General features: G+C 44.6%; 1 protein-coding gene across 3 annotated transcripts in view; it reads left to right on the plus strand.

The window, feature by feature from the left end:
• FGF13 (fibroblast growth factor 13) overlaps nucleotides 1–15,325 on the plus strand; it is a 519,688-nt gene that overhangs the window by 17,884 nt on the left and 486,479 nt on the right. The window contains exons 1-2 of one of the 3 annotated variants that reach the window (XM_036443337.2): nucleotides 7,244–7,390; nucleotides 8,064–8,275. In XM_036443337.2, coding sequence (XP_036299230.1) covers nucleotides 8,227–8,275 — 49 coding nt within the window. In that variant the 5' untranslated portion in view covers nucleotides 7,244–7,390; nucleotides 8,064–8,226. Of the gene's footprint in view, nucleotides 1–7,243; nucleotides 7,391–8,063; nucleotides 8,276–15,325 lie in introns of those variants that run through there. The other 2 variants (XM_036443342.2, XM_045583478.1) reach the window with 2 other exon arrangements.

A 15,325-nucleotide genomic window follows, 5' to 3' on the forward strand; every position in this document is an offset into this window, starting at 1 on the left:
TCTGTGCCAGGTAAATCACACCATTGGGTTACAAACATTTTCAAGTCAAGAAAACTGCAGGTACAAAGTTTCATTATTAGAAACTCAGCTTGATATTTCTTGATTATCACCAAGTGACTCCTCTTTTTCTAAAATGCAACAATCATATCAGTATCAGCTGGGTATCAAGGCTCTTCAGCAGGTGTAAATCCAGGCCCCAAAGAAGGGTTGAAGCAATTTCCCCAAAACAGGAGAGTCAGAGGCAAAAGGCAAAAATGAAGGTCACTTAAACAACCAGAAGAAGAGGAGGATTCTCAGAATCTTCCTTTACTAAAAACCTGTGCAATAAAACAGAATTGGAGAGAAAAAGTGAGAAGAGTCACTGAAAGTGAGAAGGGTTCTCTGAAAGCAGAGGGAATTTAAGAGTCAACAACTGTGAAAGAAAGGGAGAAAAGGGAGAGGGAGAAGGATTGGGCAGAGGATAAATTGTGAAGCAGGACCAACAAAGCTTTGGCCAACCAGACGGGGGCGGGGAGGGGAGCTCTGGAGTGAGTAGTCTCTCAGAGAGCCTGCCTTAATCCAAAGTGGCCAGTCCTTGCTCACTCATTGGATGTGGGCTGCTTTAGGAAGGTGACATCAGATGAGGTCATGGTTCTAAAGCTGATACACACCCTGAAGGAGCTGATGGCTAGAGGCTTCCAACTAACCCCACTCCCCACAGTTGGCAGCAAGCCCTTCCTGGAATGGGAATATGAACAGCACCCATCCATATCTACCACATTGGAGGTCAGATGATGACAGGAAATTAATGAAAGCCCAGTAAGCCCTGATATCTCTGCTCTTGCTCTAAAGCTTCACTTTATCTTTGGAGAAATTTTAGAGGCACTAGTTATTCCACAACATCTACAAAATAAGCAATGTCAAACAGTGGAAAAGCAGAAACTTTGGAAGCAGAAGGTCTACTTGAGTTGTCTCAATCTGGGGTGTTCCTTTTTACTGCAATCTTGGGTAATTTGTTTCACCTCTCAGGTTTCCTCATCTGGAAAATGGACATAATAATAGTCACTATGTTAAAGGGTTGCTTTGAGTGAAAAATGGCACAATCTGGATAATTACTTAGTACAAAGTGAGAAACACAGTAAATTAAATAGTGTTACAGTGATGATACTTGTCACTGTGCCTTTGATGTGCTGGGTGCTACATAAGCCATGGGGTGGCCATGGGAGGCATTACTCTTAGAAGGGTTTAACCTAGTCCTTGTCATATAGGAGCATACAGTCTCATTGAGAAGTCAAGATATGGGCAAATGAAAGTGTGAAAGCAATTTACTACTATAGCCAAGAATGTTTCAAGAAAGAAAATATTTTTGCCTGAAGTTTTTGTTAGCATTGTTAGTTTAACCCTGAGAATGGAGCCAAGAGCAGAATTTGAAAATCTTCTGGAAACTGACTGAGGCCATGATCTTTTGTGTGTTACTTATTTGGAGAGACATTGACTAGGTCTTCTGTTTCTGACATAGAGAATCAGGACCATGCTGGGAGGAAAAGTTCACATTTGATTACCCATTCCTCTGGACACAGGAGCTTCTGAATGATGTGGACTGATAGGAATGCTGGGCAAAGTGCTGATGCTTCCCAATGATGGAAGCATGTTTTGGAGCAAGGGTAGATCCTTAGAAAAGCTCTAGCTCATTGTTTTCTTCCTGAAATGCATCCCAACATCATATTACAATGGTCCAAATGTTAAATGTAACCGGAGACAGAAAATCGTATATGTTTATTGTAGATTGGAAAGGTCTTAGTTTTAAGCTGTTTTTGGATAAATCATTGATATCTCTCTGACTTATCACATTCCCCAACTCTAAAGTCCCATTCTAGTCTATAGATCAAGAAACTGACAGCTTGGTCCAAATGTGATTCTAGGATTCTCATTTCAGTTATTTATTACTGTGTGTAACAACTCACGCAAAAACCGAGTGGCTTAACAAATCATTTTTTCCTCACAATTCTGTGAGTTGGGAATTTGGACGTAGCATAAAAGGACTGGATCTTCTCTGTTCCCTGAAGTCTAGAGCCTCACAGCTTGAATGGCTGGGAGGTGACTGCCATGGCTTTTCTTGGGTTATATATCTGAAATCTTGGTTTTTACCATCAGCTGAGTTTCTCAGTTCTCCTTCACATAGTCTCTTCATCTAGCCAGCTTCGGCTTCTACATAATACACATCTTAGGTTGTCTGCCTTGTTATATAGTGACTGACTGCACCCTAGAGTGAACATGTAGCTGCCAAGTATCTTAAAGTCTAGACTTGGAACTGGCATAGTATCACTTTGGCCACATTCAATTGGCAAAAACAAGTCACAAAGCCAGCCTGGATTCATGAGGCCATGACCTCTAGAGGGCAGAGTGGCATATGCATGCCAGATTAGAAGAAATGGATGGTAACTATTCCATTTACTATTTCTGCATAGCATATTAACTTTAAAATGCAGCAGCTAAAATAATCTGTTTAATTTTGCTCATAATTTTAAAATATATATTTTATTGATTTTTTTAAGGAGAGGAGGGAAGAGGGAGAGTTAGAAACATCTATGAGAGAGAAACATCGATCAGCTGTCTCCTGCACAACCCCTACTGGGGATGTGCCTGCAACCAAGGCACATGCCCTTGACAGGAACCAAACCTGGGACCTTTCAGTCTGCAGGCCAACCCTTTATTCATGAGCCAAACTGGTCAGGGCTTGCTCATAATTTTATGGGTTGGGAATTTAACAACAGGTCCACCAAATAGTTCTCCACTGAGGCGGGGCAGTCGTCATTTAGTGGTTTGACTCTGTTGGACATCAAAAATGGGTTTCTTGCTTGGCTGGCAGTCAATATGGCTGTTGTCCAGAAGCTCAGCTAGCACTGTCATCTGGAGAGCCTAGATGTCAACTCTCTAGCACAGTGTTGTGAGGGTATGCGCACTTCATGTATGGCATTTGGCTTTCCGCAAACAAACGTCCCAAGAGGGTCATGTAGAAGCTGCATGGCCTTTTCAAACATAGCTTAAAACTTATATAGCATCACTTTCACCATACTGTATAACAGTTACAAGCTCACCCAGAATCATGGAAAGAGGTCAGAGTGCCCACATCTCAATGGCAGTACTTTAAAACTGCCACAATCACCATCTTTGGAGATTATCTTACTCTTATGTCACAGCAATCCAACAGCTCCCCAGAGATTCTGATAGAAAGCAATCTTAAATCATGATGTAGAGCAGCACTGGAGGGTTTGAATCAGAAATTAATCACTTGCAGAGCTCTAGTATTTGAATCTCTAAATTCACATTGCTGTGACAGGAGCTTAAAAAGAAAATGACTTCCAACTTCCAGATATTGGTCCAGTGAGCCTTTCTTGATTTCAAGTACACTAGTTGAAAGTGTAGGCTATGTCAGGCCCCTTCTTCTTTGTTTTATTTATTCTTCTTTTGATTTTTAAAATATTTTATTGATTTTTTTAAGAACGAGAAGGAGGGAGGGAGGGAGAGAGAAAAAAATAAAATAAAACCCTCAATGGGATGTTCCCTGACTGGGAACCAAATGGGCAACCTTTCAACTGAGCCAGATCCAGGCTGCTTCAGCCAGGGCCAGGTTGCTTCTTTTTGGACCAGCTTTCTGCTGTGGCTTTTTTCCCAAGTGAAAAACACATTGGGTCCAGTGAGAAGCAGTCTTGTCATTAAACCTCTAATGTGGTTGTGCCTGATGACAATGACTCTACACTCAGCTAGTCCAAACCTGCTGTGAAAAAGTATATCTGTGCTCTGTGTCCCCACTCACCCCAACCCTAGCTTCCAGTTCAGACGTTGAAACCTCGTGGCATCTTGCCCAGAAACACTGCTCAGAGCTGCTAGAGGATGAGCAAACATAGAATCCAGAGGCTGGTGTTTGGAGGCATTTTGGGGATTGGTATGAAATAGACACAGGGCTAAGAGGATGAAACTCTTGGAACCTTTTCCACTTTCATACCATACTCAAGCTTCTGCCCTTACTCTATAAAGGCTTGGTCATCTGCCTTTTTATTGTAGAATATTGATTTAATTACAGGACTAGGTTACTCAACCCGTTCACCCCGAGTTTTATCAGATGTTTGATTTCTCTCCTATCTGCAGAGGCAGAGACAAGATAGCTGGTACCATTTTATGATAGTGATAAGGCAGAGAAAATTGAAGTAGTACAAATTGTTAGAGTGAAAAGTGAAGGCACTTTCATCGCTGTGGGTTGGGGCAGAACGATCTGGGTAGGAAAGAGAAAGTGCTACAAACTAAGCCAGGGGTTTATTAATGCTTCAAGACTGAGTTCATTTGGTGTTGGGGAAAAGACCACCCTCTAAATACCCCCACACAGATGTCAGATCTTCTCTCTGACCATCCCAAATTACCAAGTTGCTTGGGGGCTGGACATTGTAGCATGCCTTTTTCTGAGCCAATGCCAATATTCTTCTCAAATTAAACATCTCACAGAGCTTTGAGGAGGGGAAAACCCCCTTGCCTTTCCAAAGGAGGATGCCATGATCTTCTTAGCAGGGTCTTCAGAAACTTCATTTAGATAAGATTGCTTGTTCTGGCACTTGAACGCTGATAATCCTTGGTCTGTGCCAGGAATAACCTTATGACATCATTGATTTGCCCCCATATGGTCACACATCACTATATTATTCTTTCTTGAACTATCTATTTTCTTTGTCTTCTGATTATTTTTTGCAGGTGGTAAGTGATCCACTCTTTATTTGACCTTTTGTGTTCATGGATAGACTCTACTAATACTCCTAAGTAGACATTTCTTCAACTCAATCATATTAAGCCACCTAGTTTTAGTCATATGTTTACTGTTAATTTCCTTCAAGGAACAGGGTGATATATGGCTTCCAGTTGAAGTTACACTTTTTGGAGGTGTCATTAGTGATAGTGCTTGGGGTGGGGGACAGTTCTGATCTGTGCAGAGAACTTTCCTAGAAAGTTTAATGTGGCAGAAAAGCTGAGACAGGATGAACATAAGTATGATGCTGAAGATCTTTCAAGACAAAGACTAACCCTTTTCCTAAAAGAGGCTCTCTTGGGGAGAGGGAAGAAATGAGGGAGAGGGAGACGAGAGAGAGAGAGAGAGAGAGAGAGAGAGAGGGAGAGAGAGAGAGAGAGAGAGAGATAGAGAGAGAGAGGACTTTAATGTTCTGAGTTAAAGGAGTTTGAAAAAGCCTACAAGTTTAGGATTGGTAGACAGGTCCAGTGAAGATGTGCTTTCCCCTCCTTTTGAGAGGCTGATAGGAGTGTTGAGAGACCACGTGATTTAACAGAAGAGCGCTGTCTAAAAGGAGACCCACCTGTTTTCTATCCTGGCTCTCCTAGTTTTTTTTTATCCAGGCTTTACCACTTATCAGCTGTGTGACCTCTTGGAAAGTTGATTAACCTCTTAGAACTCAATTTCCTCATTTGTAAAATGGAAATAACAATGTCTCAAAACTTCCTAGTCCAGTGGTCAGCAAACTCATTAGACAACAGAGCCAAATATTAACAGTACAAAGATTGAAATTTCTTTTGAGAGCCAATTTTTTTAAAACTTCAACTATATAGGTAGGTACATTGTTATTAACTTAATTAGGGTACGTGGTATTTTGTGGAAGAGCCACACTCAAGGAGCCAAGGAGCCGCATGTGGCTCACTAGCTGCAGTTTGCCGACCTAGTCTGTTGTGAAGATAAAATAAGATAATGATGTATTTAGCATGCTGCTTGGCACAGGGTAGGCATTAAATCCATGATAACTGACTGTTATTGGGTGTAAACTATCTAAAAACTTTATCTACTTCCCCTCTACTTTTCCTCTAAACCATCCAACTCTCCATTCCCTTTGAATTTCAGTCATTTGAAGAGGAATTCTTTTTCCCCTGGAGTACTGACATTAATTAATGGTCTAACATTGGATTGGATAATCACATTGTGTCATCAACCTCCCGATTATTAGATATAATTTGCAAGAAAAACAGGCCTGGAGTTCCTCCCAGACCTAGGACTGAAGCTGCAAATTGAAATCAGAGGGCTGCCGACCTTTAGACCAAAGCTGGCTGCAAGGGCAGCTCACTCTTCTGGTCTTGAAAGCCACAGCAGGCTCTTGTAATTGGGTTACCGCCTGGGATTCAGTAGGACTAATCCATCTCTATAATTTCTCCATCTGGTTTAATACCATTAACAAAACTAAATTAAGGAGCGGGTAGGGTTGGGTGGGACAAGGAGAAACGGATTTTCTGCACGGGAGTGGAGGCAGAGTCTCCACTGTCAGTCTGGAGCCTATGGTCTGATTAATGGATGGCGCTGAGTCCTGTTAGAGGCCAGCACAGTCCCCTCCGATGAGCATCAGGCTTCAGAAAAGGCCACCGCACAAAGGGGCTTCCCTGGACGCCTCGTATTCCTCCTTTAATTTCCTTGGTTCTTTCTCCTCAGTCCTCCCCCTCTTGTACAATTTCTGAGCAGTTTTCCTTTTAGTTCGAACATCCTGGGACCTTACCTATGTTTCCACACTAACCTGTCCCAGGTGACATGTACTTATCGCAGCATTAGCCCCAGCCCCACCTCGCTCCATTTGCCTGGGGTTGGCCATCCCTGGGAGTGGGCACTCTTTAAGCCCAGTTTGCCAGCCAGAGCGTCCAGCCCTAAGAGGAGGGGCCTGGATGTGGGGGTAGGGGTAGGAGGTGGCAGCCGCTGCTGTCAGTTATGCTCGGTACCCTAGTGACACCCAGATCCTAGCGCTCCCTTCCCACAGAGAGCCTGGCTTTCTCAACTTGGGCAGCTGGCCTTTGGAGGCGAGGAGTTGCTGACTCTGGGACTGAGATTGCACAGCTCACTGCAGGCGGTGGCCAACGACGGAGTTCCCAAAGTGCAGGTGGCGACCAGCAAGGGCCTGGAGAGCGCTGAGAGGGGACCTGAGGTGCTGGGAGCAAAGTGGAACAGGGAGGGAGGGACTGGAGGCGGGGGAGATGGGGGGAGGCGCCAGGCTGGATCTCCGCTGCTGACAGTACAAGTTCACTCCCGCAGCGCCCATGGGCCCTGCGTGCCCGGGAGGGGACGGAGTACATCCAGCCTACGGGCTCGCCCAGTCTCCCCTGGGCTGGCTGGGCTTTTGACAACCAGCGGCTGACGTCCGCGCGCCCCCGCCAAGCTCTCCCTTTACTACAGCGGGCGGGCTGCTGAGTGCGCCCCGCCCCCGCCGGCCCACGCCCCCCGCGCCCGCCCCCCGAGTGCCCACACCTTGCCAGGGCTGGTGAAGACTCCTGGTGTTGAGTCGCGGCTCCGGGACCCCAGAGTTCTTTGGAAGAGGAGCGCGATCGAGGGAGCGGGCGAGCTCCGAGGGGGTGTGGGTGTAGGGAGAGAGAGAGAGAGCAGGTAAGGGCCATCGGTTCCCTTTCTTCTGCCCGAGCCACTCGGGGAGGGCCCCCCTTTTGGCAAAATAATAGGATCCCGAGAATTGATTTCACGGAAAGAAAGATGCAACCCTCCCCTCCTGGTTCTCCGCGGGGAGAAGCTGCGCGGCTGGCTCTGCGGTGTAACAGGCTCACACGTTGCTCATCACACGTTCAAACATTTCCCTTTCGGAGAGGCTCGTTATTTTTAAATGTGTATTTTTGTCTTTGTGTTGATTTTTTTTTTCAACCTTCCCTGGGATTCTGTTTGGTTTGAGTTGGCGGCTCGCAGCCGGCTGGGAAGCGGGGAGCGGGGGGCGGAAAGCAGCCCGCAGGCGCGCGGGGCAGCCCACCCAGGCAACTCCCCGCGCGGCCCGCGCCTGCCCGGAGGGCGGCCCGCGTGGAGCCCCGGAGGCTGGCGACAGAACCGGGGTGGCGAGTGCCTCTCTGGGCAGGCGGCCGGGCGGGCGGGCAGTTTGGAGGCCGCGATCGAGAGAGCGGAGGGAGCTCCGCGCTGCTTTGTCTCCACTTCTGGAGCCAGGCGAGCGGCTCCTCCTGCGGCCGGCAGCTGGGGCTCCAGGCGGCGGTGGCAGCTGCGGTGGCCAGGGCATCGGCTCCTCCTTCACCCCTTTTCCTTTCCTCCCACTCCTTCTCAGGCGGTGGCGGCGGCGGCAACGGCAGAGGAAAGCAGATCCCTCCCCGAGCCACACCGAGGGGAGCTCGCGATCGCGACTTGCCGCCTAAACACTCTCCCAAGTCCAGCCCGCTCGGCGAGGACTTCCGTCTCCTGGGTGTACGGTGTCAAGCAAGCTGGGATCTATGAGTGGAAAGGTGACCAAGCCCAAAGAAGAGAAAGATGCTTCTAAGGGTAAGCCCGCCCGCCGAGTTCGCCTGTTTTCTTTCCCTTCCTTTCCCCTTGCGCCCCTCGAGTCGGGTGCGCTCTGCCCTTCCGCGACTCCTGGCCTCTTTCCAGGAGTGTAAGGTGTCCATGACCTCTGTGAACCCGGGCAAGAGAGGGGAAACGAGGGCCGCTGTGTTGAGGGGACCTGGGTTTGCACCACTTTCCCTCCTTTCTCGTGGAACTGTCGCCCTGCGAATGCCTCTAGCCAAGTGTACTCCCCCTCTGGACGCGCGGTGGTGGCGCTGCGGGCAGTCAAAGCTGCTGCAACCCGGAGAGCCGGGCACAGCGCTGCCTGCTTCCCGCTGTCCGCCTGTATGTGCGTGTGCATGTGTGTGCATGTGTGCTGCGAGGGTGCAACATAGTGACATACTCAGGGATCTGCCCCGCTGTCAAAACGCAAGCTTGGATCCACCTTCAACTCCCCTCTCCCCGCCCCCAATGCAAACAAAGAGCCTGGCCAAGAAGCAAAACCCTACCCCTCTAGCCCCAAACACACTCCTTTCCTCCTCACAACCCCTACTCCCTAACTCTCTGGCCCCTTCCCCAGAAGACGGGAGCCTGTAACCTTCCCCATGCAAAAGTGAGCATCACTGGTGCCCAGGCGCCGCCCGCTCTGCGCCTAAGCAGCGCAGCCTCACCAATCCCTGGGAGAACAAAGGCTGTTGTCCCCTTTGCCACTGTTGCTCAGTAGGAGCGAGCCTCAGCTGAGGAGTCTCCTCCCTCTGCTCTCCAGGTGCCTGGCCTTGGGTGCCTGGCTGCTGGCCCCCTGTGTGTGTGCGCGCACGCCGGTCTCTGCCTGGGGCCTCACATCAGAGGGCTGGGGGCGGGGGGTGGGGGGCGCAGAGGAGCAGGGCTCAAGCTGGGGAGAATTCAGGAAAAGGAAGGGGTGTCCCCGCTGGCCCCCATAGGTCGGTCCTAGCCATTGCCTTGCTGAGGACCTGGCTTAGTTCGGGCAGCAAAGTGGAGGCAGCATCGCACAGAGGCAGGTGTGGTAGACCAGTTGGGGGTAAAGGCGGGTGCCTTAAAGGTGCAAGTGTCCTCAGAGCAGACACTGGAGTGGGCTGGATCGGCCGGAGCCTCATCGACCCACAGGAGTTCATGCTACAAAAGTGGAGATGCAACTGGGCGGGAGGGGGGTAGTTTTCCTTTATGGCGGCCCCCATTCCTCTCAGCCCTGGGCCCCCCTTCCCTCCCACTCTTTTTCCGGTTCCTTTTTCTCATCTCCTTCTTGCCTCTCCCCATCTCTCAGAGCTTTCTTTCCCGGAGATTCTAGGGCACCCTCAACCCTCCCCCGCGGAAAAGTTGTCAGTCTTCAGCTCAGGGCCTTTATCCATGTTTCTAAAAGGAGCCCATTATCTTCCAGGGAGGCAAAGCATTGACTAAAGGCTAGGGAAGTTTGTGATGGGTTTTCAATCTGTGGCTCTAAGGATCAGTGTTGCTACCAACCAACCCCTCAAACCCTCTCATACCCACTGGCTATTGAGGCTCACAAGTTAATTGAAACAATCACTTGGAAAGTAGAACTGTTATACATTTCCAGTGCTTTTCCTAATCCTATTGTATCTTAATCATCAGGTATTCATATGCTAAGAGGACATAACTTCAGGTTTTGTGTGTTTTTTTTTTTTTAATGTTTTGTTTTTCCACTGAGGGCCCAGAAAGGTAAATACAATAGAAAATCTAGGCAAGAGATTCCCCTTATGAATCTGGGAGTATTTGAAGTTTGTTTCTGGAACTTTGGTTCCAGATTTCCATCAGGTGGCTAACAAAGCTTTATTTCAAGTTGCCTTTGGGAGGATCTGAAAACCAAATTCATTCACAGGAAGTGAATTGGTGTTTTAGGAATATAATTTGCAATCGTCCAGAAATGATTAAGCCTGTGAACATTTCAGCAAGTTTCTGTAGCTCAATAGTGAAAATTTTACTAAGCGTATGTCATAACATTTTCTTATGTTGACTCACCACATTTGAAATAGAATATCTCTTTGTAGGAGTTGTGTAATTAGCATTTGGAATTATGGTTGCAATTAGAATAAAATTAAAATATTTTTACAAGGTGACTTTTAAGAAATTTACTTTCCTGAGGAGGTGGGAATCTTATGGCTGTCAAGAGCAGGAGTCTTTTTTCTGCTTTTCAGTTGGTTGTTTAATTTAGAGCATTTTCAAAATAATGAATGCCTAATGGTCATTAGTATTTCTCCCTTTGAACTATGTTAAAGGTCTTATTGATTAAATTTTAAACATAACTTTTTATGTTAAAGATGAAGGATACCAAGTCTACTGATATTTTTAATCAGTAAAATGTATTGACCATATTCATGAACAGGTTTGATTATTTGTAAATTTCCTATATATAGGTAATTTAAAAATGTAAACTAGGAGACTCATGAGCACACTTAGCAACATAGCAAGATATAGGATTGATTTGCCCAAACTGGTTTGGCTCAGTGGATGGAGTGTCAGCCTTCGGACTAAAGGGTCCCAGGTTCGATTCTGGTCAAGGGCATATACCTTGGTTGTGGGCACATCCCCAGTAAGGGGTGTGCAGGAGGCAGCCGATCTATGTTTCTCTCTCATCAATGTTTCTAACTCTCTATCCCTCTCTCTTCCTCTCTGTAAAAAATCAATAAAATATATTTTTAAAAAAGATATAGGATTAAACTTTTAATAGATACTTAAAATATCTGCATATCTAATTTTGAACAAAGGTGTGGCAAATGATTGAATCAAGTCAAATAATTTAGTAACAGTTTGAATGAATTTCATAATCTGTTTTTAATATCCTACTGCTTGTTTACATTCAGCCTCCTACTCTGTCATTTGGGGTTCATGCCAACAGCCTATCATAACTACATAGATGATTATCATACAGTACAGTGTTTCTAAAATTTTAAAAGCAAAGGTAGTAGGTAATCAGTAAATTAATTTATGCTGCTTAGTGAAATATGCCTTCAGAGGATATAAATTGCCAATTGTCTTTTTAAATGATGTTTTCTTTAACTAAGTGGAGGTTAAGGCTAATGATGGACAACAATATTTTGGATAAGCTTTTCAGTTATGTAGCTAGCCAAGATAGACTACCCTCTTTGGCAGGGTGGGAGGCATCTTGATTTTTGAAACTGTTATAATAAGCCCTTGCACATCAAATCATCTTTTGTGTATCTATTTATGATTTGCATAAACTTCTAAAATTGATTTTAGAGAGAAACATCTACTTGATTTGTTATTCCACATATTTATGCATTCTTGGTTGATTCTTGTATGTGCCCTGACCAAGGATTAGACCTGTAAACTTGGCATATCTGGAGGATGCTCTAACCAACTGGGCTACCAGGTCAGGGCCTAGGGATTACATAAACATTGGAATTGGTAGATATGTATATACTTTGGGGTACTCAGCTTCTGCACAAGAGGACCTATTTCCATTTCAGGGAAGAACAAAGCGTAAGGTTTGTTTTTTCAAGCAGATATATTTGCTTAGCTTTGACTCAACTTCATCATATTATAATAGATCTTTTCAGCAGTTCTTTCTTGGAAAAGCACTCAGTTAAGGCTGGACCTGGTTTACTGCAACTATTTTCCTGTGGCATTCAGGAAATCTGTAGTTGCTACAGGTAAAATCATATAATTTCTGGATTGAGTAAAATTGCTAGACAATTATAGACTTCAAAACTATTGTTTGGTTAGTATGTAGCTACCTGTTCAGAGTTGGGTGTGTTTTTTTGATAACCCTTTCCCTTGTGCTTGCCAGAGAGGTATCATATTTATGCAACTTTCCAGGTGGGGAGGAATGTGGTTTCTCTATGGGACTGCTGGTACCAGCATCATGCTGGGTGTATGCTTGCTGGCTGCTGGGAAGTGCAGGACAATTCCTGGGATAGACCAAGAACTCAGACACTTGCACAGCTGTTACCATATGAATTTATGGGCCCAGCTCATTTTCTGCTCACTTCCTGGCCTTTTCCAATGGCCTCTCTAACCATACCTAAGAAGGACAGGTCATGTGGTCAGAATATCACTACTTGAACATTGAATGCCATTCCAAAAAATCATCTTGGTCTTGGGGATTACTGTAATAGCACCAAGCAAGTGGCTTTCTCAGGCTTGTGCCTGGCAAAGCAGGTGTTTAGAGGTATTTTAACCACAAGAAATCATGATGTTGGTGACCTCTTACTAAAACCCAACAATCATAATCTACCCATTACTCATGCAGGAACTTATTTTTTCCCCTTGTGAATAAATCATCAAGGACCAGTGTTTTTTTATGGGATTTTATAAGCCCCGTATCTTCTTCTGAGCTGAAGACTGTGATTGCAGTCTTGGTGAGTGGTATGGCCAGGGAGATTTCTAATTGGAAATGTTAAGTGTGTTCTTGAGGATAGGTACAGAAGATGTGTGCACAGTGCCCCCTAATCGTCTTCATTATTATTTCTAGTGGTGTGCAGCTTCTTTATTCAGAGGCTGAAGTGAAAAAGGAGAGCATGTTGGGACATAGGTTAGGGGTACTGTATCCTCTACCTTACTTAGTACTGCTTCCTCTAAGTCCTTTTCAAATCATGAAAAGGGATTAGGATGCATTCTCAAGCTGGAGATATAGGTGAGGTTGGGGCAGGAATGGATGCTGTGTTGTGAATGGATGTCATATTGAGGCCTGAGTGAGAAGCAGTAAATGAGCTGTGGGGTGAAGGAAAGGGTTGAGGTTCATGCCTAGGGCAGGGAAATGTATGATGGCCTTGAGAACAGGATCAGAACTGGATAGAGAATTGGAATCAGAGTTTGGGTGGTAAGTTGGAGGCCTGCTTTTCGAGGCAGTGACTAGGGAGATGAAACTGTTAATATTCCAGGTCTCTTTGCAGCTGTACTGTCTTATGTTCAAATCAATTCCTCATTCTGAGAATTATAATCAACACACAACAACCAGAATGAGTTGCAGCTCTTCAAATATATACAGTAAAAAGGATTTTTAGTGCCTTTTATTATGAATTTTATTTTTGGAGTTGAGAAATTTGAAAGGAATAGGAAATAAATGCCAAGATTAAACAACCCAAAAAGGAAAAAAAAAAAAGAATTAAAGTACAGCAGGTGGAGAGGATATGACATGTCCATTACTTTTCTAAGTTTAATACAATATTTGAAATGTGAAAATTAGGCACATAATGTGGTTTTAGCAATCAGTGAAGAAGACAAACCTCTGCATAAATCATTGTCTGCATCACTGATTTATGTTTCCCTAACCAGAAGACATGTCATCACTGAGATTTTTCAGCACAGACTAAGGACTAGATGTCGGGCTCATTGTCCTTTGTAATGTTCATTTCAGTCAGTCTTCATAACTCAATATTTAGCTTATCTATTTGTGACACATCAATTCTACAAACTCGAATCAAATTTCTTACATTTTTAAATGTGGCATTATATTACTTTGATGAATGCCATATCTTGTTAAATTGATTTTAGAGAAAAAGGAAGGAAGTGAGAGAGAAAGAAAAACATGTATGTAAGAGAGAAGCATCTATCAGTTATCTCCCGTATGCACCCTCACTGGGGCTCAAACCCACACACAACCCAGGTATTAGGTCTAGTAATATTTAATGTCGTTTTCTAATACTTTTTAAAATCGAATTTATTTAAAAAATACAACAAAATTTAATCAACAATATAGTTGCCGTTGTTTTCTACTACTTATGCCCAACGCTCAGGAAGCATTTTAATCCCTCTGTTGTAAACTTCTTGTGATTTTGATGCAAAAAATTCGGTCAATGCATTTTTGAGGCATTCTTCATTATTAAATTTTTTTCCAAGAAGAAAGTTTTGCAAAGAACGAAACAAATGGTAATCGGAAGGGGCAATATCAGGAGAATATGCAGGTTGAGGGAGAACTTCCCATTCCAACTGGCGCAGTTTTTCAGCAGTGATTCTTGCAGTATGCGGTCGTGCATTATCGGTGAAGAATTACGCCCTTCCGATTAATCAGCGCGGGTTCTTTTTCTCTTAAAGCTTGGGCTAACCTTTCCAATTGGGCACTATACACTGCACTTGTAATGGTTTGGTTAGATGGTAAAAGTTCATAATGAAGAATTCCTTTAAAATTCCACCAAACACACAACATCACTTTTTTCGCATGCAAGTCAGGTTTTGGCGTGGGCTGCGGAGCCTCATTTTTGTCCAACCATTGAGGCCGCCTTTTCAAATTAACATACAGCACCCATATTTCATCTCCGGTAACAATTTGCTCTAAAAACGGCAAACGGTTTTGACGAGAGAGGAGCGAACTGCAAATTGTGACTCTTTGATTACAGTTGTTGTCGGTCAACTCATGAGGAACCCATTTTCCAAACTTTTGGACTTTGCCAAGTGCACGCAATTGATTGGAAATTGTTTTTTGTGAACAATTTAAAGTTGTCGCAAGCTCTTGTTGGGTAATTTGAGGATTTTGCACCAAAAGAGCTTGAAGAGCTTCTTGATCAAAATTGGACACAAGGCCTCTACCACTCTTGTCATCTAACGAAAAATTTCCCTCGTGAAATTTCTCAAACCAACGCTGGCATTTTCTGGCGCTAACTGCATCTTGACCAAGAGCAGTACAGATGTTTTTTGCAGCCTCACTTGCTTTTCTTCCTAATTGGAACTTGTAAAGCATGCAGTGCCGAATATGCTCTTCATCCGCCATCTTCTTAGCCCTAGTTTTGCAACAAAAACCAAACCAAACACAAACTTTTTCAAGCAAAACTTGTTACTTGCACTTCACATGTTCTGTAGATACCACGTGTTTGAAGGTTATGTCAATACAAGTCAACGCCAAGCAAGATTTTAAACGAATGTTTTAAAACGACATTAATTATTACTAGACCCGATATGTTCCTTAATGTAGAATCAAACCTGCAACTTTTCAAGGTACCGGATGATGCTCCAATTAACCCAGTCACACCAGCCAGGGCATGAATGCCATATCTTGAGGAAACATTTCTTAGGGCTGTGGATTTCTGGGTAAATGCACTAATTTCCCAAAGAAAGTAA

The sequence above is a fragment of the Pipistrellus kuhlii genome, unplaced genomic scaffold (assembly GCF_014108245.1).
Source record: "Pipistrellus kuhlii isolate mPipKuh1 unplaced genomic scaffold, mPipKuh1.p scaffold_m20_p_19, whole genome shotgun sequence".
Lineage (NCBI taxonomy): Eukaryota > Metazoa > Chordata > Mammalia > Chiroptera > Vespertilionidae > Pipistrellus > Pipistrellus kuhlii.